This window comes from Salmo trutta, chromosome 16 (genome assembly GCF_901001165.1).
Source record: "Salmo trutta chromosome 16, fSalTru1.1, whole genome shotgun sequence".
Lineage (NCBI taxonomy): Eukaryota > Metazoa > Chordata > Actinopteri > Salmoniformes > Salmonidae > Salmo > Salmo trutta.
Window position 1 is genome coordinate 3,510,440 of NC_042972.1, and position 24,045 is coordinate 3,534,484.

At 44.0% G+C, this 24,045-nt stretch overlaps 1 protein-coding gene and 3 long non-coding RNA genes across 10 annotated transcripts; 3 read left to right on the top strand and 1 right to left on the bottom strand.

Annotated features, from left to right (window-relative positions):
• The first annotated feature begins 1,683 nt into the window (after window positions 1-1,683).
• LOC115149968 (5-aminolevulinate synthase, nonspecific, mitochondrial) lies at window positions 1,684-21,921 on the top strand. The gene is made up of 11 exons (XM_029692809.1): window positions 1,684-1,914; window positions 5,983-6,218; window positions 6,546-6,734; window positions 8,217-8,354; window positions 12,165-12,384; window positions 12,859-13,043; window positions 17,517-17,696; window positions 18,361-18,525; window positions 19,532-19,800; window positions 20,187-20,349; window positions 21,412-21,921. Exons 2-11 carry the CDS (start codon window positions 6,005-6,007, stop codon window positions 21,570-21,572), a joined length of 1,884 nt encoding a protein of 627 aa, XP_029548669.1. The 5' UTR covers window positions 1,684-1,914; window positions 5,983-6,004; the 3' UTR covers window positions 21,573-21,921.
• LOC115149977 (uncharacterized) lies at window positions 9,654-10,237 on the top strand. The gene is made up of 2 exons (XR_003867019.1): window positions 9,654-9,687; window positions 9,753-10,237. It is a non-coding gene; the product is annotated as an uncharacterized LOC115149977 (long non-coding RNA).
• LOC115149978 (uncharacterized) lies at window positions 13,428-14,160 on the bottom strand. Its single transcript, XR_003867021.1, has 3 exons — window positions 14,072-14,160; window positions 13,634-13,913; window positions 13,428-13,450 (listed from the first exon to the last, which is right to left on the bottom strand). It is a non-coding gene; the product is annotated as an uncharacterized LOC115149978 (long non-coding RNA).
• LOC115149975 (uncharacterized) lies at window positions 13,909-17,259 on the top strand. Of its 7 annotated transcripts, none has more exons than XR_003867013.1 (4): window positions 13,909-14,221; window positions 14,273-14,389; window positions 14,451-14,506; window positions 14,563-17,259. It is a non-coding gene; the product is annotated as an uncharacterized LOC115149975 (long non-coding RNA). The 7 variants fall into 7 exon arrangements; XR_003867016.1 differs by having other exon boundaries at window positions 14,207-14,221; window positions 14,451-15,799; window positions 15,851-17,259; XR_003867017.1 differs by having other exon boundaries at window positions 14,207-14,221; window positions 14,451-15,122; window positions 15,184-17,259.
• Window positions 21,922-24,045: the final 2,124 nt, after the last annotated feature.

Consider the following 24,045-nt stretch of genomic DNA (forward strand, 5'->3'; position numbering starts at 1 on the left):
CGATAGGATATGTACCGAATTTCATGACTTTAGGTCAAAATGGCTGAGTGGAGTAACCTTTCAAAGTTAACCTTTTCAATCGCTTATTATAGCGCCACCATCTGGCCAATCAGTATAATTTTGTAAATGCCGGATCTCTATGGCAGTGGTGTTTCCAAGATAACTGGGAACTCAGGGGGAAAAAACGAGGTCTAACCATGATATTCAGGTCTAAAAGTCAGAGATCTAGAAAGATGCCGGAGTTTCCCACTTGGAATTCCAAGTTCAAAACTATTCATTTAAAACTATTTTCCCGGTCGGAGCACTGAAGTCTAGAAGGAATCCAGCTTTGGTCAAATTTACGTCAAAAGTAGATTTTTTTAGGGCATTTTAGATTACCCTAAGCCATTTCCTAACCTTAACCTAATTAACTTAACCTACTACGTTAATTCTCCTAACCTACTGCGTAAATTATCCAAACCTGCTACGAAAAAAAATCCAATCTGACGTTGATTTTACAAAAGCTTGATTCCGTCTAGCCATGACCGAGTTCCCAAGTTGTTTTAACGCGTGTGACGTAAGTACGTATGCACCTACGTCTGTACGTCTGTACGTCTTGAATCGTCCTGTAAACCTCCGTGTATGGAGCATTTTCCTTATTATAGAATCATAATTCCTATTGGGGAAGCTCTCTATTATCTCTCTATTTGTTTCATGGGCACTTAAACATGCTTAAATCTCAACACACATGTTCTCTGCAAGCTACCATTCACAGAGAATATTTGCCCCCCAAAAAAGTGTGTTGAGTGATACCGGAAGATGATCCAGAATATCATTCTCCTAAATGTTATTTGGTAAAGCGCAAATAAGGACACTTCGTGTAGCTTTGCTGTGTTGCTTTATTGCAGAACTAACACTAGAGGGAGCATTATCACAACAAATCACAGTCTATCCTTTGGTTCAGCACTTCACAATCTTCATTCTGTAACACATTTGACTGGTCAATGCTTTTGGGACATGATGAAAGGTCAAACTGTGTGTAGTGAAGTGAATACAATATTATTGTACTACAAATACAACACATGACCATTCTCTTTACATATTTTTCCCCAAGTCGACAATTACACAAACAACTATTTGTATATATATATTTTTTAACGCTGCATCGTTGTGAAGGGCTCGTATAGAAATCATTACACGGTAAAGTCTACCCCCCGTTGTATTTGACGCATGTGACACATACAATTTGATTTCAACACATATTATGCCACACACTCTAAATGCAGAATAACTTGTTGCGTGTGACATTTACACTGCATACTGGTAGACTACATTTTGGGAAATTTGGGAACTGAAAGTACATATATTTAGCTTTTCAAATTATGAAATGATTCAGTATTCAAATACCAATGGACACGCCCCTGATCATACATTGTTTTATGTAGAATTTACATGTAAATATTTACATGTCAAAATTATGTTTACCTGTCCCCCCCCCCAAAACAAATATATATTTTACATGTTTAACTACAGCGTAGACTAATTGTATATTGCAACTGACTCGCCATAGTTAAATAAAGGTTAAATAAAAGGATAAATGATTGAGGATGTTGGGTTTTTGACATAATGGAACATTCTCTGGGGCAATAAGGGGCTGTCTGGAGTGCGGTGACGTACACACACGTCCTCTCGCGAGACTTGGCGTTAAGTCTTGGTTGTTATAAACCCGGTCGCCTCTCCTTGTCCCTACGTTCGTCCTCAGTGCAGGATAACGAAACGGCATTTTAAGTTTTTTTATTTAAAAAAAAACAGTAGCTATATCAATTATTTACACTAAAAACGACACTGAGATCTTTCCAAGATAATCTAGCTCTTTTTTTAACATTTATTTTTTAAATTTTAGTTGTGAGAGGTTGATCGGAAACATATATCGAGGTAAGCAAACGAGATGAGTCTCCTTTGGTTCTTAGTTCCTCGGTCAGACAGCTACTGTAGCCCGGTGTGCTAGTGGGTCTAACCGGGGAATATTCTAGCCGCTTGGCTAAATGAACATTTACCTAGTGTTGTTCATTCGGTAACGATGACATTGAACTGTAAGTAGTTATTAAACCCGTCGGTATAACTATGAAACTTAGTATCCATATGGAGTGGATACATTTTATTGATTTTAAACATATTTTGACTTGGGGTGGGGGTTGTTGAATTATTAACGCACGATTGACGGTATTTGCGGTTTACGTGATTTTTGTCTCCTCAGATTACACAGGAATGTAGCTAGTTTGTAAAATACTGGTATCAGGGCTGCCAACATTTGAAGAAAGCTTGGAGAGATAAGCTATATAAAGTTCATTGCCCTCTGGCACAATCCCTAGACTGGGGACTGGGGTCCTACGGCTGTAGACGATTTCACTGTTTTTAAGGCACATTTCCTGTAATTCTATGTATTTTGACATGGTTTAGGCCTATGTCCCGGATGTACAATTAACTGTATTCAAGATAGCTTTGAAACATTAAATGAACACTCAAAATTTGACGACTTTGTTATTTTGAGATTCTTGGAGTATAAAATGTAAAGTATGCACATATTTTATAATTTAAAAAATGTCATTGGTTTGAGACTTTTATATTCAGACACTAATGAAATGAGAGAGGGAGACAGAGATTGATCCCTGTTCTCAGGTGGAAAGTTGTATGCAACACATGCTGCAGTACATGCTGTGTCCAGTACAAAAAAAAAGATATGTATATGAAAATATATATGAAAATGAAATGTATGAAATGTATGCATTCACTACTGTAAGTCGATCTGGATAAGAGCGTCTGCTAAATGACTAAAATGTAAATGTTACCACTACACCAAGGCTCTGCACAGGAAATGCTAATAACCAAATTAACATTTAACCTGTGTAACCAAATCATAGATTAGTCTGCTTATCCATAAACTGCTTTCAAGACAAGGACACAAACGTGTTTATATTTTGGTTGAACTATTTCTTTAAACTGGGGATGGAAGAACATCCTGCTTGTTCTCCAGGAGTGTTGGCCACCCCAGAGGTATGTTTCCCAGGTGATGGGTGTTTTGAAACATTTTCTTGTTATAACAATTAATTTGTCAAGATCAGTCAACCTTCAAGGAAAAATGTAATGAATATCAATATCCAGGTGGTTTAGGTCTACTGGCTGGCGATAGATCAATATCCAGGTGGTTTAGGTCTACTGGCTATAGATCAATATCCAGGGGGTTTAGGTCTACTGGCTGGAGATCGATCAATATCCAGGGGGTTTAGGTCTACTGGCTGGAGATCGATCAATATCCAGGTGGTTTAGGTCTACTGGCTATAGATCAATATCCAGGGGGTTTAGGTCTACTGGCTGGAGATGGATCAATATCCAGGTGGTTTAGGTCTACTGGCTATAGATCAATATCCAGGGGGTTTAGGTCTACTGGCTGGAGATGGATCAATATCCAGGGGGTTTAGGTCTACTGGCTGGCGATCGATCAATATCCAGGTGGTTTAGGTCTACTGGCTATAGATCAATATCCAGGGGGTTTAGGTCTACTGGCTGGAGATGGATCAATATCCAGGGGGTTTAGGTCTACTGGCTATAGATCAATATCCAGGGGGTTTAGGTCTACTGGCTGGAGATGGATCAATATCCAGGGGGTTTAGGTCTACTGGCTGGAGATCAATATCCAGGGGGTTTAGGTCTACTGGCTGGAGATCGATCAATATCCAGGTGGTTTAGGTCTACTGGCTATAGATCAATATCCAGGGGGTTTAGGTCTACTGGCTGGAGATCGATCAATATCCAGGTGGTTTAGGTCTACTGGCTATAGATCAATATCCAGGGGGTTTAGGTCTACTGGCTGGAGAGTCTTGACATCGTCTTACTATATATACATAGACAATATGTTTTATCCCCATACCCTCTCTGCCTAGCATGTACACAATACTAAAATGTCCAATTTTATATTTTGGTTCCTGGAGCATTTCAAATTCCAATGCTTATTTGTGTGACTTATTCCAAACTGTTCAATTAATGGCTGCAACAAAATTGTTTTTAAAAATGCATATCCTCATATCGTTAATTTTCAAAGACACAAGTAGGCATTTCAGATATGTGACTACTCTGGCAGAATTGGGAATAAGTGGAATACTAAAATAAATGTGTGGAATAGCACTATTGTTCTTGCTGACAAGCACGGTAATTACCAAATGTTTTAGCCCATAATTGTTCCAGTGATCAGACTAAAGTAAATGGGTAATAAAATCTCTTGAAGAAAATATGATGTAACTCTGGCCCTACACTCTACCCAAACTATTTTATTTTTATTGTCTTCCCCCTTCTAGAATCTAACATACACTTCTGGGTTCCCAATCTGTTTGACAAAATTATTTTAATTTCCAAATCAGGTCACCTTACCAAACTTCCCTGCTAAAACATACTGTAGAGCTTATCGTTGTCACCTTTTCGTTGTCACCGCCTAAATCCCAGTCACCAAACGAGAGGACTAACACAAAGTGTGGATTCAATCAAATTTAGTACATGCTGTCAAGAGACTGCATTCTTCAATAGGGAGGGGAGTAACGGCAACTTCATTTTGTTGACAACATTGTACATAAAACTAGCTCTAGCCTGCTGCTCTTTTGACGGTTTTTAATAAACTCCGCGGAGACTGATATCTCTCTCAACTCTTATCTTGAGGGGTGATTTTTCTTTTAAAACGCGCATCCAATCCACTTGATCCTTTACGTAACTAGACCAATCATATGCTTCAATGTGCTGTGGTATGACAGGTCGATGGATAGAGTAGCACAGTTGAAACGTTACCGCGTTGACTATACACGGGACTTTTAAAAGCAGTACTTTCCAATGCGTCAGATACAAGAGGTGTGCTGTGAGAAGGAGGGTGAAATGCGCGTCTCACGGCCAATGAGTTGGCAGCTCTGTTGTGTCATTTATTTTCAACCTCAAATAGATTTTTGTCATGCTTTAAAAATATATATATGGACTGGGAGAATAAGGTCCTAGACGCTTGCTTTTTGGGCTTTCCCGATTATGATTATTTTAATAAAAAAAAAAAAAAAAGCTCTGACGGAGGCCGGGAGGCCGATACGTAAAGCTTATTAAATATCAGTGATACTATCAAGACCAATGTGCGGTTTCCTTTTCCCTTCATCTTGTTTCAACTGTTGCCATGCACCTGCAATAAGATTGCTCAGATGTGCGAGTGCCTTTTTTAATTAAAACAAATATTAAAATCTTCTAACCATGACACTGGAAAGTCTTTCCATGAAAAATGTGTCTTATTCCCGGAAGGAGGAAAGCTGTCTAGGAAAACTTAGCCTCCATTCAGTAGCCAGGCACATAGCAGGAGAAAACCTCTTCCGTTTCAAAACGTTTTTTTGTTGTTGTTGCCTTTTTCAATACGTTTTCTCCCTTTTTGTTCCTACTGAACGCTACCCTACTGCTTTCAGGAGTGGAATAGTATGACCTAATATACTTAGCTAGTGATGGACTTCAGTCTGTCAGCTTTGGTGTATTTTTAACTGTTTCCCACTGCCTGCTGGTAGAATAATGTTATGTACTGATCAATCATTGTGAATTTCTCATTGTTGTGAGAAGCATTGTATTTATCATGTAAAGAGCAGCATGTGATTGTTATTGTGTATGTGTTTCATTAGTTTACTATGGCACTGGCATATTCCTATCCCACAGACTGTAATGTTTTGGCTTAGCTAGGCCCTATGACCTACGTTCTTCAGATAAGAGATGTGAATGCATAGGCGTCCATAACACTTTACAATGTTCAACTTCTCACTCAGAGTAAAGTATAGTATAGCTTTAATTGATTACAACTTGGGGAAATTGTTTAAAGGACAAGACTTGTATCAATGACAAACACATGATAGAAAAAAAAAAAACATTTTTGAAGGTGCCTTTATCACCCATAAAATGTCTGGTTCACAACAGATCCTGATCTGATCTCTTTTCCCTCAGACTTGGACAATCGTTTAGAAAGATGGACACTATAATTCGACGCTGCCCGTTCCTGTCCCGTGTTCCCCAGGCCTTCTTCCAGCAGGCCCGGAAATCGCTGGTGGTCTATGCCCAGAAATGTCCTGTGATGATGGATCTGGCTTCCAAGCCTCTGGCCCGCTCTCTCTGTTCCTCCTCAGCTAGCTTCCAGAAGGCTGATGACACCGTGACTTCAGCCCAGACATCAGTCGAGAAGGGTAGGTGATCTTGTGACACCCGTGAAATCAGCCTAAACGTCAGCCGAGAAGGATAGGTGATCTTGTGACACCCGTGACTTCAGCCTAGACGTCAGCCGAGAAGGGATCTGGTCATAAACTGTAACATCACAATGTGTTAGGTTAATAGATGAATTATGGCCCCAAGGTTTCCTCAGTTGGAAAAATCTCTAGCACTATGTTTTTCCAACCTGCTCACATCATTAGGACAAACCACTCGTAGTATTGTGTACGTTTTTTTTTTTTTTTAAAGATCTGTATCTGTGTGTTGCTCTTAGTCTCCTAACTCTAGTATCTTCTGTGCTTTAGTAACCGATGGAGGCACCACCACCAAGCTGCCTCAGAGTCACCCCCATCCCATGCCCCCTTCTGGCCAGGCCTCGGTGGCCTCCAAGTGCCCCTTCCTGGCGGCTGAGATGGGCCAGAACAGCAATGTGGTCCGCCAGGCTAGCATCCAGCTGCAGGAGGATGTGCAGGAGGTGCGCACCGTCCAGAAAGGTACACAGTGGGTTAAACTACCTGGAGCTTTGTTCCTTTGTTGCAGGGGTCGGTACTTCAGGGGGTCTGTGGACAGATTTAAATATTTAAAAAAAAATAACATTACTGACAGATTTTAAATACATTTTGGACAAGGGATCTGTGGAATCGGTTTAGAGGGTGTAGTACAATGTCAAACTATTCATCCACAGTACTCTGTTCTTAACCCTGGGATATTAGTATCCACTGCAGTACTCTACCAATTTTTATTTTAACTCAATACTGATTTTTTTTTTTTTTTTTATATATATTTTTTTTAACTTAAATGCACTGTAACTTAAGCTTTAAAACTGAAAAGTTTTCCCTCTGCCTCATGGCAAAATGTGTAGAATTGCAGGAATTTGGCTTGAAAACTGCTAAATCTTCTCTCCAATTCCAAGAGGCGGGCTTTTAAAATCTTGCTTCCCAGGGCCCGAGACTTGGTTTGTCCAGCCATGCACAGCCAAAGTCATAGTAAAACCCCTTGTATGCATTTAAAAAAAATTTTTTTATCTCACTCGAGTTGTGTCCCTGATTAAAATTTATATCACAAAAGGGGTCCCTGGCCCCAAACATTTGGAGAACCCCCTGCTTTATTGATACAGATGGAGTATATTCTTTGGCGCTCCTGAGTGGCGCAGCGGTCTAAGGCACTGCATCTCGGTGCTAGAGGCGTCACTACAGACCCTGGTGAACGTCTGTCAGGAGTTCTACTGGGGCAGTCCCGTTAGTTCTCTTATACTGCAGACAAGTTATATTTGCTTCATTCATGTGACGACCAATACTGGTTCATAACATGTGACAGACCAACACCTCACACGTCATCTTCTCTCTAAGCTGACACCATGAAACTGAGAGATCCCCTTTCTCTAAACAAGGTTCTGGGCATACTGAGAGAGAATTCAATCTGCCACTTGCATGAGCACAAAAAATGAGTTATTAACAAAGCACAAACAAACATTTTCCAATCACAGGATGTATTTTTCTCATTTCCTTCTTCCCCATTGGAGGACCAGCTGCCTATTAGAACATGGCTGGGTTCAGTACTTAACCTAATAGAACGTTCAGTGGAACGGAAACGGTGCTGTACGGAACGACCAGTTGAAACAGGAAGGAGTTGGTTGTGGGTTCAAATTGCACCGTTGCCCTTTTAAAAAAAAAAAAGATATATATATTTTTATTTTTTATAAATACGTCACTTTTTGCTTCAAGCCACACCCACCGAAACGGACCAAACGTATCTGTCGGTTCAAGAACGTTTTTGGGGGAAAACGTGTCGTTTTTAGTACAAACCGTTCCGCAAACGTCCAAGCGAACTTAACGCACCCCATGATTCCATGATATTACTGTTCAACCCATAGCAATTTAGATATTACACTAATATTATATACATTTTACATTTATATTTACAAATCTACGGTCCTGCCATAACTGTTCAGCCTCATACCTCTCTGTCTTCCCCAGATGTGACCCCAGCCCAGGCTCTGGCCAGTAGTTCTTCCTCAAAGTCTGGAGGTCTTACCCGAACCGATCTGATGAAGAAGCTGCTGAATCAACGTCCAACCAGGGTGTCCCATTTACTGCAGGAGAACATGCCCAGCTGTGAGTCACATGACCAGACTGTTCAAACCAAACTTTATTGTCCTTGCCGTAGAGACTCATTTAAATGAATGAGTTCTATTTAAATAAATAAAAATGTTGTCATTGTGCAGCCATGAACATATAAGGTACAATAGAGTATATAGTCAGTTGATCAAACATTAGGAACACCTAATATTTGAGTGGCACATAGGGCTGAGTCATGGTTTTCTCCTCTTATGCTCTCTGGACATGTTAGTAGCACCCAACTCACTAATGATCATCAGGTCCTAATGGCTCTATTGTCCCTCCATCAGGTCCTAATGGCCTGGTACTCAGGGCTCTACTGTCCCTCCATCAGGTCCTATTGGTCTGGTACTCAGGGCTCTACTGTCCCTCCATCAGGTCCTATTGGTCTGGTACTCAGGGCTCTACTGTCCCTCCATCAGGTCCTATTGGTCTGGTACTCAGGGCTCTACTGTCCCTCCATCAGGTCCTAATGGCCTGGTACTCAGGGCTCTATTGTCCCTCCATCAGGTCCTAATGACCTGGTACTCAGGGCTCTATTGTCCCTCCATCAGGTCCTAATGGCCTGGTACTCAGGGCTCTATTGTCCCTCCATCAGGTCCTAATGGCCTGGTACTCAGGGCTCTATTGTCCCTCCATCAGGTGCCTCCATTTTCTATTGGAGGGCATACGGATGACTGCTTATTTCCCCCCTCCACATTTTGATAATGGGACATTCCAAATCTAAACACACTTTCCATATTAGTAAAGATGAGAATTAATTGATCTGTGAAAATATTTATGTTCCCCAGCAAGAAAACCGAAAAGTTGTTGGTCAAATAGAAGGGGGGGAACTAACAGTCACTGACAATAAACAAAATGAAATCGGTGGGGTTTTAGGAGGGGTTCTGAAAGACACTAATGGGGGTGTCCACTGAAAGGTGACGAGTAACAACAACTGGGACCTAAGAGACACCCATCATGAGACCCACTAAGAGGCAAACAAAAGAGAAACCCACACCAAACTTAGACAGGAAGCAAACCAAAAAATGGAGCAAAATGAAAACGGGGAAGATCAGATAAAGGAATGTTTGTCTAGAAATGAAAATAGGGAGAGACAACTAAGAGTTAACCCTCCACATCTCGTTAGTCAATAACACATACTGACTAACGAGGTGACCAACGAGCACAGGATTAACACATACTGACTAACGAGGTGACCAACCAGCACAGGAGTAACACATACTGACTAACGAGGTGCCTAACGAGGTGACCAACCAGCACAGGAGTAACACATACTGACTAACGAGGTAACCAACCAGCACAGGAGTAACACATACTGACTAACGAGGTGACCAACCAGCACAGGAGTAACACATACCGACTAACGAGGTGACTAACGAGGTGACTAACGAGGTGACCAACCAGCACAGGAGTAACACATACTGACTAACGAGGTGACCAACCAGCACAGGTTTAACACATACTGACTAACGAGGTGACCAACCAGCACAGGAGTAACACATACCGACTAACGAGGTGACCAACCACCACAGGAGTAACACATACCGACTAACGAGGTGACCAACCACCACAGGAGTACCACATACCGACTAACGAGGTGACCAACCACCACAGGAGTAACACATAACGACTAACGAGGTGACCAACCACCACAGGAGTAACACATACCGACTAACGAGGTGACCAACCAGCACAGGAGTAACACATACCGACTAACGAGGTGACCAACCAGCACAGGAGTAACACATACTGACTAACGAGGTGACCAACCAGCACAGGAGTAACACATACTGACTAACGAGGTGACTAACAAGGTGACCAACCAGCACAGGAGTAACACATACTGACTAACGAGGTGACCAACCAGCACAGGAGTAACACATACTGACTAACGAGGTGACCAACCAGCACAGGAGTAACACATACTGACTAACGAGGTGACCAACCAGCACAGGAGTAACACATACTGACTAACGAGGTGACCAACCAGCAGAGGAGTAACACATACTGACTAACGAGGTCACCAACCAGCACAGGAGTAACACATACTGACTAACGATGTGACTAACGAGGTGACCAACCAGCACAGGAGTAACACATACTGACTAACGAGGTGACTAACGAGGTGACCAACCAGCACAGGAGTAACACATACTGACTAACGAGGTGACCAACCAGCACAGGAGTAACACATACTGACTAACGAGGTGACCAACCAGCACAGGAGTAACACATACTGACTAACGAGGTGACTAACGAGGTGACCAACCAGCACAGGAGTAACACATACTGACTAACGAGGTGACCAACCACCACAGGAGTAACACATACTGACTAACGAGGTGACCAACCAGCACAGGAGTAACACATACTGACTAACGAGGTGACTAACGAGGTGACCAACCAGCACAGGAGTAACACATGGTGACTAACGAGGTGACCAACCAGCACAGGAGTAACACATACTGACTAACGAGGTGACCAACCAGCACAGGAGTAACACATACTGACTAACGAGGTGACCAACCAGCACAGGAGTAACACATACTGACTAACGAGGTGACTAACGAGGTGACCAACCAGCACAGGAGTAACACATACTGACTAACGAGGTGACCAACCACCACAGGAGTAACACATACTGACTAACGAGGTGACCAACCAGCACAGGAGTAACACATACTGACTAACGAGGTGACCAACCAGCACAGGAGTAACACATACTGACTAACGAGGTGACTAACGAGGTGACCAACCAGCACAGGAGTAACACATACTGACTAACGAGGTGACTAACCAGCACAGGAGTAACACATACTGACTAACGAGGTGACCAACCAGCACAGGAGTAACACATACTGACTAACGAGGTAACCAACCAGCACAGGAGTAACACATACTGACTAACGAGGTGACCAACCAGCACAGGAGTAACACATACTGACTAACGAGGTGACCAACCAGCACAGGAGTAACACATACTAACTAACGAGGTGACTAACCAGCACAGGATTAACACATATTGACTAACGAGGTGACACCAATCGCGCTAACATCCAACATCCAACAATACCCCATAATGACAAAGCGAAAACCGTTTTTCTAGATCATTTTTTGTTGTTGTTGCAAATGTATTAAATAAACGTAGACCCTTTTTGAGGACACTCAATTGAGCTCAGGTGCATCCTGTTTCCATTGATCATCCTTGAGATGTTTCTACAACTTGATTGGAGTCCACCTGTGGTAAATTCAATTGATTGGACATGATTTGGAAAGGCACACACCTGTCTATATAAGGTCCCACAGTTGACAGTGCATGTCAGAGCAAAAACCAAGCCATGAGGTCTCAAGGCTTAAAAATCCTTCTTTAACATGTCTCCTCCTCTTCATCTACACTGATTTGAAGTGGATTAAACAAGTGACATCAATAAGGGATCATAGCTTTAACCTGTATTCACCTAGTCAGTCTGTCATGGAAAGAGCAGTAGTCACACACACACACCAAGTAGCTCCTAGCTCTGTTCTCAATAAAACCCAGGGTGCATTCAAACGTCTCCTATTACTTCCCAGTTCAGGTTACACACACACACACACACACACACACACACACACACACACACACACACACACACACACACACAGACAGCTATGAAACATAGAATAAAACCGAAAGAGAGCACCCGTTCAAAGTGTTCTGAAAGAGGATCGAGTTAAGCATGTTCTCTCTTGTCTTTTATTAAAACTGGTCAACTCAATGTGATCTTTACCTCCTACGTTTCCTTCCTTGTTTTGTCTCTCCTGCAGTCTCTAACTTCCGCTACGATGAGTTCTTTGAGAGGAAGATTGAGGAGAAGAAGAGCGATCACACGTACCGTGTCTTTAAGACGGTTAACCGGCGGGCCACGGACTTCCCCATGGGTGACGACTACACCGATTCCCTTAGCAACAGGAGGGACGTGTCTGTGTGGTGCTCCAACGACTACCTGGGCATGAGCAGACACCCACGGGTCGTCAACTCCATCACGTAAGTAGCCGGACAACTGGTGATGGGTCGGTAGTGGGATGGATGGATAAATGAAGACACGGTCTGGGGGAGGTGCTCATTAGGGCTATATAAAAGGGGCTGTTTGATTTACCATTGAAACTGAGATTTAGCATTTTTCCCACAGATAGTAGTATCTCTCAGTTTTTTAACTCTTTCAAAACATTTGTTCTTGTTACCTACTGAACACACCCATGGATAGATCAATGGGGCTATATTTCTCCCCGAGGAGACGGGACAAAACAAACTGTTAGTTTCACTAAGGACCAATTTACCTCTTCATTGGCCTTTCTATAGATGCCCACACAGAGATGTTAATGACCCAGGGAATACATGGTAATTAGACAGTTTACTATTGTTTCCTCTTTGGTGTTGTTTCCAGGGAGACGTTGGGTGTAATCATGGTTCCCGAGGATGTTGTTTACCGTTGTTGTTGTTGTTTACCATTGTTTCCAGGGAGACGTTGCGTAAGCACGGCAGTGGGGCTGGAGGAACCAGGAACATCTCTGGGACCAGTAAATTCCACGTGGAATTGGAACAGGAACTAGCAGATCTCCACAGGAAGGACGCCGCGCTACTCTTCACTTCCTGCTTCGTAGCCAATGACTCCACTCTGTTCACCCTGGCCAAGATGATACCAGGTAAGCATATATCACCTTATCTGTACTGAACTAACACAATGTACTTACAGGGACAGCTAAGTAATAATCGCCTGAACTAACAGACGTTGTAGCCTGTCTCTAGGACCAGGTAATCCCCTCACCTCACCTGAACTAACAGACATTGTAGCCTGTCTCTAGGACCAGGTAATCCCCTCACCTGACCTGAACTAACAGACATTGTAGCCTGTCTCTAGGACCAGGTAATCCCCTCACCTGACCTGAACTAACAGACATTGTAGCCTGTCTCTAGGACCAGGTAATCCCCTCACCTGACCTGAACTAACAGACATTGTAGCCTGTCTCTAGGACCAGGTAATCCCCTCACCTGACCTGAACTAACAGACATTGTAGCCTGTCTCTAGGACCAGGTAATCCCCTCACCTGACCTGAACTAACAGACATTGTAGCCTGTCTCTAGGACCAGGTAATCACCTCACCTGACCTGACCTGAACTAACAGACATTGTAGCCTGTCTCTAGGACCAGGTAATCACCTCACCTCACCTGACCTGAACTAACAGACATTGTAGCCTGTCTCTAGGACCAGGTAATCACCTCACCTCACCTGACCTGAACTAACAGACATTGTAGCCTGTCTCTAGGACCAGGTAATCCCCTCACCTGACCTGAACTAACAGACATTGTAGCCTGTCTCTAGGACCAGGTAATCCCCTCACCTGACCTGAACTAACAGACATTGTAGCCTGTCTCTAGGACCAGGTAATCCCCTCACCTGACCTGAACTAACAGACATTGTAGCCTGTCTCTAGGACCAGGTAATCCCCTCACCTGACCTGAACTAACAGACATTGTAGCCTGTCTCTAGGACCAGGTAATCCCCTCACCTGACCTGAACTAACAGACATTGTAGCCTGTCTCTAGGACCAGGTAATCACCTGACCTGACCTGAACTAACAGACATTGTAGTCTGTCTCTAGGACCAGGTAATCCCCTCACCTGAACTAACAGACATTGTAGCCTGTCTCTAGGACCAGGTAATCCCCTCACCTGAACTAACAGACATTGTAGCCTGTCTCTAGGACCAGGTAATCCCCTCACCTGACCTGAACTAACAGACATTGTAGCCTGTCTCTAGGACCAAGTAATCCCCTCACCTGACCTGAACTAACAGACATTGTAGCCTGTCTCTAGGACCAGGTAATCCCCTCACCTGAACTAACAGACATTGTAGCCTGTCTCTAGGACCAGGTAATCACCTCACCTGACCTTTCCTGTACTAACAGACATTGTAGCCTGTCTCTAGGACCAGGTAATCCCCTCACCTGACCTGAACTAACAGACATTGTAGCCTGTCTCTAGGACCAGGTAATCACCTCACCTGACCTTTCCTGTACTAACAGACATTGTAGCCTGTCTCTAGGACCAGGTAATCCCCTCACCTGACCTGATCTAACAGACATTGTAGCCTGTCTCTAGGACCAGGTAATCACCTCACCTGACCTGATCTAACAGACGTTGTAGCCTGTCTCTAGGACCAGGTAATCCCCTCACCTGAACTAACAGACATTGTAGCCTGTCTCTAGGACCAGGTAATCACCTCACCTGACCTGAACTAACAGACATTGTAGCCTGTCTCTAGGACCAGGTAATCCCCTCACCTGACCTGATCTAACAGACATTGTAGCCTGTCTCTAGGACCAGGTAATCACCTCACCTGACCTGACCTGAACTAACAGACATTGTAGCCTGTCTCTAGGACCAGGTAATCCCCTCACCTGACCTGAACTAACAGACATTGTAGCCTGTCTCTAGGACCAGGTAATCCCCTCACCTGACCTGAACTAACAGACATTGTAGCCTGTCTCTAGGACCAGGTAATCACCTGACCTGACCTGAACTAACAGACATTGTAGCCTGTCTCTAGGACCAGGTAATCACCTGACCTGACCTGAACTAACAGACATTGTAGTCTGTCTCTAGGACCAGGTAATCCCCTCACCTGACCTGAACTAACAGACATTGTAGCCTGTCTCTAGGACCAGGTAATCCCCTCACCTGACCTGAACTAACAGACATTGTAGCCTGTCTCTAGGACCAGGTAATCACCTCACCTGACCTTTCCTGTACTAACAGACATTGTAGCCTGTCTCTAGGACCAGGTAATCCCCTCACCTGACCTGATCTAACAGACATTGTAGCCTGTCTCTAGGACCAGGTAATCCCCTCACCTGAACTAACAGACATTGTAGCCTGTCTCTAGGACCAGGTAATCACCTCACCTGACCTGAACTAACAGACATTGTAGCCTGTCTCTAGGACCAGGTAATCCCCTCACCTCACCTGAACTAACAGACATTGTAGCCTGTCTCTAGGACCAGGTAATCCCCTCACCTGACCTGAACTAACAGACGTTGTAGCCTGTCTCTAGGACCAGGTAATCCCCTCACCTGACCTGAACTAACAGACATTGTAGCCTGTCTCTAGGACCAGGTAATCCCCTCACCTGACCTGAACTAACAGACATTGTAGCCTGTCTCTAGGACCAGGTAATCCCCTCACCTGACCTGAACTAACAGACATTGTAGCCTGTCTCTAGGACCAGGTAATCCCCTCACCTCACCTGAACTAACAGACATTGTAGCCTGTCTCTAGGACCAGGTAATCCCCTCACCTGACCTGATCTAACAGACATTGTAGCCTGTCTCTAGGACCAGGTAATCACCTCACCTGACCTGACCTGAACTAACAGACATTGTAGCCTGTCTCTAGGACCAGGTAATCCCCTCACCTGAACTAACAGACGTTGTAGCCTGTCTCTAGGACCAGGTAATCCCCTCACCTGACCTGAACTAACAGACGTTGTAGCCTGTCTCTAGGACCAGGTAATCCCCTCACCTGACCTTTCCTGTACTAACAGACATTGTAGCCTGTCTCTAGGACCAGGTAATCCCCTCACCTGACCTGAACTAACAGACATTGTAGCCTGTCTCTAGGACCAGGTAATCCCCTCACCTGACCTGAACTAACAGACGTTGTAGCCTGTCTCTAGGACCAGGTAATCCCCTCACCTGACCTGAACTAACAGACATTGTAGCCTGTCTCTAGGACCAGGTAATCCCCTCACCTGACCTGAACTAACAGACATTGTAGCCTGTCTCTAGGACCAGGTAATCCCCTCACCTGACCTGAACTAACAGACATTGTAGTGCCAAAATAAATAGCATCCTGTGCTCAACAGTCCCTCTAGGCCATGAGCAGGTTGAGCCGTCCCTCTAGGGCCAGGTACCGGTTGAGCCGTCCCTCTAGGGCCAGGTACCGGTTGAGCCGTCCCTCTAGGGCCAGGTACCGGTTGAGCCGTCCCTCTAGGGCCAGGTACCGGTTGAGCGGTCCCTCTAGGGCCATGAGCAGGTTGAGCGGTCCCTCTAGGGCCAGGTACCGGTTGAGCCGTCCCTCTAGGGCCAGGTACCGGTTGAGCGGTCCCTCTAGGGCCAGGTACCGGTTGAGCGGTCTCTCTAGGGCCAGGTACCGGTTGAGCGGTCCCTCTAGGGCCAGGTACCGGTTGAGCCGTCCCTCTAGGGCCAGGTACCGGTTGAGCGGTCCCTCTAGGGCCAGGTACCGGTTGAGCGGTCCCTCTAGGGCCAGGTACCGGTTGAGCCGTCCCTCTAGGGCCAGGTACCGGTTGAGCCGTCCCTCTAGGGCCAGGTACCGGTTGAGCGGTCTCTCTAGGGCCAGGTACCGGTTGAGCGGTCTCTCTAGGGCCAGGTACCGGTTGAGCCGTCCCTCTAGGGCCAGGTACCGGTTGAGCCGTCCCTCTAGGGCCAGGTACCGGTTGAGCCGTCCCTCTAGGGCCAGGTACCGGTTGAGCCGTCCCTCTAGGGCCAGGTACCGGTTGAGCCGTCCCTCTAGGGCCAGGTACCGGTTGAGCCGTCCCTCTAGGGCCAGGTACCGGTTGAGCCGTCCCTCTAGGGCCAGGTACCGGTTGAGCCGTCCCTCTAGGGCCAGGTACCGGTTGAGCGGTCCCTCTAGGGCCAGGTAGTTGTGGATTCAAGCTGTTGTACTTCCTTCTTTATGTTGGCTCTCCGTGGATCATGACCATAGAGCTGAAAAATCTGTCAACAAAGCCACCAAGGTAAAATCGGGTTAGTAATTATATCATACATTATATTCATCTGGGTTATCATGATCCTAAACAGGCTTTTATTATTATCAAGATGATCTCCTGAATAAACAAAGGATGAAAAATAAATGAATGTGTGCCATGGCATTGAGGGGGGGCCGCGTTGAGGGGGGGCCGCGTTGAGGGGGGGCCGCGTTGAGGGGGGGCCGCGTTGAGGGGGGGCTTTACTGCAATGACTACGATATGTTTAAAAAAAAAAAAATTCAACTATTTTAGTTGAATGCACTAACTGTAAATCGCTTTGGATTAGTGCGTCTGCTAAATGACGAAGGTGAAATGGTACTAAACAGGTGTTTTGTTCCCTTCTCTCCCTAGGCTGTGAAATATATTCTGATGCAGGGAATCACGCCTCAATGATCCAAGGTATCAGGAACAGCGGAGCCAAGAAATTTGTATTCCGTCACAATGACCCCGACCACTTGAGAGAGCTACTGCTGAAGTCAGACCCGACCACTCCAAAGATCGTAGCCTTCGAGACGGTCCACTCCATGGACGGTGAGTGGAGTAGAACTGTGTCCCAAATGGCACCCTATTGCCTATGTGAAGAGCCTTAACGTGACCTGTGATGTGTAACTAACATATCCTGTTGACGTCAGTGCTGTGATTTTATATGACCGTTATAGTTCTGATTTGCCTGAATAGTTCTAATCTGAAATTTGAGAGGTGACTCAGTGAAACCTGAATGGCAGTTTAACCCTCTTATTAAAATGTCCTGTACTGGTTATATGATATTTCCTGTTGAAGAAATGTGTAAATTATGCCCTTCAGTATTGCCGTACTCATTAGTGTCGTGGCAAGGAAACAAAACACCAAGCTGATTTAACTTCTTTAGGAAAACAGTCGTAATGTTGGAAACAAACCTCATTTATATTGTCATCCAGAGTCACATGCATTTATTTTCCAAGTTTATAGCACACAATATTTTATAAACAGCAGGTTTTTAAAGGACAAAACAGCTTGGTCTGCTTTGTGTTGACGTTTTTTGACATGGAAAAAATATTGCGATACTGGTATCATTCCTCCTGCTAAATTAGTTATATGATATTATTATTATTATGATATTAACCTTTTTGTTGTTTTTAAAGGACTGGTGTGTCCCACTATAACCCTGCTTTAAAATGCCTCATTCAAATAGTTTTTTTCCCCCTTCCTCTTAAAGGTGCGGTGTGTCCTCTGGAGGAGTTGTGCGATGTGGCTCATGAATTTGGAGCCATCACGTTTGTAGACGAGGTCCATGCGGTGGGGCTGTACGGCGCCAGGGGAGGCGGTATCGGGGACCGAGACGGCATCATGCACAAGATGGACATCATCTCTGGAACACTGGGTCAGTATTTAAAACTAAACACTGTTCAAAATGTCACCAATGACTACTAGTTAACAGCATTTACCTCCCCCCCCAAACAGCACAATGTTTTAAAGCTTTTCTAAAACCTCCCAAGTTAGTTTTCCTGACATCTGTAGTCGAGTTTCTTCAGTCTTTTGTTGTCTGAATCCCTGAAGCGAACAAGATTTCTGGAGTTTCAGATTGTCATGTAATGGGACATTGGAGAAACAGGAACTAGAATTTATTTTCCTGTTGCTAGGAGACCACAGCCCTGGGCAAGCTGAGAGACCAATCAGCACACACACACACACACACACACACACACACACTACAGCAAGCCAATCCTCTGTTGAGTTGCTTTGTCTTGATTGAATAGAACCATGTCAAGATGACCAGAATAAAACCTGCTTCACAACAACAAGACCTGTTGAAGACCAAGAGGTCTAGAAGTAGAAGGAAAGTCTCCTATTTTAATCTCCAACAACCAGTGATGCTCAGTTTGTTGTGAACCAGAAATATTTATTTATTTTATTTATTTATTTCACCTTTATTTAACCAGGTAGGCAAGTTGAGAACAAGTTCTCATTTACAATTGCGACCTGGCCAAGATAAAGCAAAGCAGTTCGACAACATACAAAAACACAGAGTTACACATGGAGTAAAACAACATACAATCAATGATGCCGTAGAAAAAAATAAGACTATATACAATGTGAGCAAATGTTGTGAGATAAGGGAGGTAAAGGCAAAAAAGGCCATGGTGGCAAAGTAAATAAAGTATAGCAAGAAAAACACTGGAATAGTAGATTTGTAGTGGAAGAAAGTGCAAAGGAGCAAAATAAAATAAATAAATACAGAAGAGAAAGAGGTAGTTGTTTGGGCTAAATTATAGATATATCTGTCAGCTAAATGCTAATTTCCCTGCTCTAGAGGAGGAGCCTCAGTCAACCTGTTTTTTTATTTTATTTTTATAACGAATGTTTTAACGTTATCTTTGTTCTTCCAGGCAAGGCGTTTGGCTGTGTTGGAGGCTACATCGCCAGTACCGATGCCCTGGTGGACACAGTGCGTAGTTACGCTGCAGGCTTCATATTCACCACGTCTCTACCTCCCATGCTGCTGGCGGGCGCCCGCGAGTCCATCCAGACCCTTAAAGGGGAGGAGGGCCGCGCCCTCAGGAGGAAACACCAGCGTAACGTGAAGCTGCTGAGACAGATGCTCATGGACTCTGGACTGCCCGTCGTCCACTGTCCCTCTCACATCATCCCTGTCAGGGTGAGAATCACTACAACTTTATTGTCCAATGTGAATCGGAAATTTTGTCCGGAAACTTGTGAGGCCTTCCATTCTCATTTAGTTTCTCATTCAACATTTTTTTACATTTTACATTTTAGTCATTTAGCAGACGCTCTTATCCAGAGCGACTTACAGTAGTGAATGCATACATTTCATACATTTTTTTTTGGTCCTGGGTAACATATATTTTTATTTTTTTTAAATTGCTTTTAATTGTTAGTATGGATTGTCATAATATTGATTGGCCTCCAACATTATTGATTTGACATGGTTAATAGTGACTAATTGACATCCTCGCCGTTATTAGATTGACATTCTCGTGATGATTCTTCCATTGATTTGATTTTATGGGATGTTGCCTGCAGGTGTCCGACGCGGAGAAGAACACGGAGGTTTGTGACGTCATGATGAGTCGTTACAACATCTACGTCCAGGCCATCAACTATCCCACGGTCGCCCGGGGGGAGGAGCTTCTACGCATCGCCCCCACGCCACACCACACCCCTCAGATGATGACGCACTTTGTCGGTAAGAGAGCGGGTGTTTGGTCAAGCAAGTAAACAGGAAATGACTGCGGTGAAGGTTTTATCTTGTTGTGCGTGTGTGTTTTAAACATGGGTTGTGTTCAGTACCCACAAAAACGGCAGAAAACCTTCTTAAACTAAAGGTAATGGCTGTACCCAAACCTTTGTTATTTTTTTTCCCCTCCCCCCCCAAAGTGTTTCTCTTTTGCAACGGTTTTTGCTCTATTGAACACGACCCAGAATGACTTCTAGAGACAGGCATTATGTCACTCACACAAATGAATGCCCAGATTTTTAGATCCTCTAATACTGAGGGTCTTCAACATTTTTCTAGCATGAGAGCTCGTTTTTATTTATTTATTTATTCTAGCTTTCAAATAGGCACATTCTTCTCCTGTATCCTGCAACTCTTCCCTGGGTCCTTGATGTACAAGAGATGTGTTTTTGGTCAATATAGTGGGTAATAAACAACTCTTAAGGGGGCCCGTAAAGAATACCATTCTATTGTTTTGAGGAGAGTGCACAGTTATGAACTTGAAAAATGTATTAATAAACCAATTAGGCACATTTTGGCAGACTTGATACAACATTTTGAACAGACATGCAATGGTTCTTTGGATCAGTCTAAAACTTTATCTTTTACCAGATCTAATGTGTTCTCCAACATTAAACATCAAACTTCAAAGTGTTTCCTTTCAAATGGTATCAAGAATATGCATATCCTTGCTTCAGGTCCTGAGCTACAGGCAGTTAGATTTGGGTCTGTCATTTTAGGAGGAAATTTGAGGGGGGGAAAAGGGTGCGGTCCTTAAGAGGTTTAAGCCAATCGTGGCTAACCAGGGGTGGGATAATGTCAATGTGGCTTTGATTGGATAATAGCTGGTAGCTTTTATGTTTGACAGTATGCGATGGAACACGTTAAAATATATAATAATAATAATAATAATAATTTTAAAAATGCATATTTGACAAATTACTCATAGATGGGCTGCAAGCTACTAATTGTGATCTAACTGTTGGAGATCCCCTTTTTAATTTTTTTTTTAACAATATTTCCCCTCTACAGAGAAGCTGGTTCAGACGTGGAAGGAATCCGGTCTACCTCTGAAGCCCCATTCTTCGGGAGAGTGTAACTTCTGCCAGCAGCCATTGCACTTTGAGCTGATGACTGAGAGAGAACAGTCTTACTTCAGAGGCCTGAGCCACCCCATATCAGCTCACGCATGATGACACTACAGAATACACCCAACCCATTCCTCGGGCTCCGTCCCAAATCACCCCCTTTCCCTTCCCTCAGCCCTACATTTTGAGCTTTCACTTGCACCTCCGCCATATGCACGACTGTCCCAAAGCTGAGGGATTAAAAATTATCGAGGGTTTAAGGAGCTAATTAGACACTCTGATAGCCACTTCGACCAAGCCTGTGTTTGGAGTTTGCGCAATTTCATACAAAATAATGGAATTAGCGTGCCTAATTATCTGCGATGTGCATTTGTTTGTCTAATTTTGAAAAGCTTGATACATGTAACAAATGGAATACCTCCCAAATTAAATATTTAACTGTTATCTTGTAAAACGAATTTGTTTTAATTTTGAATTTCATGTTTGTTTTATTTGAATGTGTAACATGAATTGCGGCATTCAAGTCAGAAGTGTGTGCTGAAGTTGATGGGTTTATTGATTCCCCCCTCGCCACGCTCTGGAAGTCACCATGTGAGTTTCGTCAGCAACATGTGACGACGGCAGGCCCTCTGAGCGAGTTGGTAGGGGCGAGGCCAGGTGAGGGAGTGGTTTGGCATTCACCCACTATCACTGTCATAAAGCTGTGTCACAAATGGTACCCGTATGTCGCGTTCAAAACCACTGGGAACTCGAAAATATTTGACTTCCGACATCAGTTCGTTCAAGACACCTGGGAACTCGAAGGAGAAGAAGAAAAAAACGGTTCCGACTGGGGGGGAAAATAGTTTTGAACGGTCGTCCAACTCAGAATTCCAAATCAGAAACTCTGGCATCTTTCTAGAGCTCTGACTTCCTGACCTGAAGATCATTGACGTCGTGGTTTGACCTCGGCTTTTTTTTCACGAGTTCCCAGTTGTCTTGAAAAAAACGTTATTCCCTTTTTATAGTCAACTACTGTTGACCAGGGACCACTACTGTTGACCAGGGCCCACTGCAGTTGACCAGGGCCCACTGCAGTTGACCAGGGCCCACTGCTGTAGACCAGGGGACCACTACTGTAGACCAGGGGACCACTACTGTAGACCAGGGGACCACTACTGTTGACCGGGGCCCACTGCTGTTGACCGGGGCCCACTGCTGTTGACCAGGGCCCACTACTGTAGACCAGGGCCCACTGCTGTAGACCAGGGCCCACTGCTGTAGACCAGGGCCCACTGCTGTTGACCAGGGCCCACTGCTGTAGACCAGGGCCCACTGCTGTAGACCAGGGCCCACTGCTGTTGACCAGGGACCACTACTGTTGACCGGGGACCATCGTGCTCTGGTTAAAAGTAGTGTACTGAATAGATTGTCTATATCCCTCAAACTCAACTCTGGACCAAGAAACCAGTTCCACTGCATTTCTTTTTCTCCATTGTTCCCTTCTAGTCAGGGACTGATTTAGACCTGGGACACCAGGTGGATGATTCCCCTCTAGTCAGGGACTGATTTAGACCTGGGACACCAGGTGGGTGTAATTAATTATCAGGTAGTGTCACGGTTGTCGTCGGTAATGGAGGACCAAAACGCAGCAGGTATGTGTATGCTCATCTTGATGTTTATTTACTTTCAAAAATGAATATCAAAATAACAAAACCACGAGAACGAACAAAATGAACGAATAACAACAACAACAAACAGTCTGGCAAAGCATAAGGCTCAACACAGAACAATCTCCCACAAAATACAAGACAAACACACCCAACTAATATAGGACTTCCAATCAAAGGCAACACCAAACAGCTGCCTTCAATTGGAAGTCCAACCCCAATTAACTCAACATAGAAACACACGCACTAGACTAACCATAGAATACATGAAAACCAAACAGTGCCCCAAAACCCTGGAATACTTAAACCAAATGCCCCTTCAACAAAACACACCACCCCGAACCACATAAAACGAATACCCTCTGCCACGTCCTGACCAAACTACAATACCAATTAACCTTATACTGGCCAGGACGTGACAGGTAGAACAGAAAACCAGCTGTCTCGTAGGGTAAGAGTTTAATACCGCCGGTCTATATGGTTTAAATACATTTTGAGTAAAATAAGTTGAATGTTTGTGTTATTGTCACGTCTCTTGCCATGAAAGACACTCGAGTCCTCTGGTTTGAAGTACTAACCCAACGAGGAGTTTATAACTCTAAGGGCTGGTTTCCCAGACACAGCTATTGTAACATTAACACAGGCAGCCCAATTCTGATGGTTTTTTTGATGATTTTTTTTTTTACACTAATTGGTCTTTTGACCAATCAGATTAGCTCTGAAAAAGATCTGATGTGATTGGTCAAAATAAATATTTGTGTAAAAAAAAAAGAAAAAGTGAGCTATATTGAGCTATATGAGATTCTCCGTTGACAATGATTCTTAGTCCCAGACTAGTGTTTAGGTTCTAATTCTCAGAGTAGAAAAACTCTACGGACATTTACGAAAGCTTAACCAAGTTTAATTCTTCCCAGAGGGTCAATACAGCT

Coding starts and splice junctions, on each gene's coding strand:
- LOC115149968 (XM_029692809.1), top strand. CDS start 6,005: ATGGACACTATAATTCGACGCTGCCCGTTCCTGTCCCGTGTTCCCCAG. Junction 12,385..12,858: donor CGGGTCGTCAACTCCATCAC/GTAAGTAGCCGG, acceptor CATTGTTTCCAG/GGAGACGTTGCGTAAGCACG. Junction 19,801..20,186: donor CTCACATCATCCCTGTCAGG/GTGAGAATCACT, acceptor TGTTGCCTGCAG/GTGTCCGACGCGGAGAAGAA.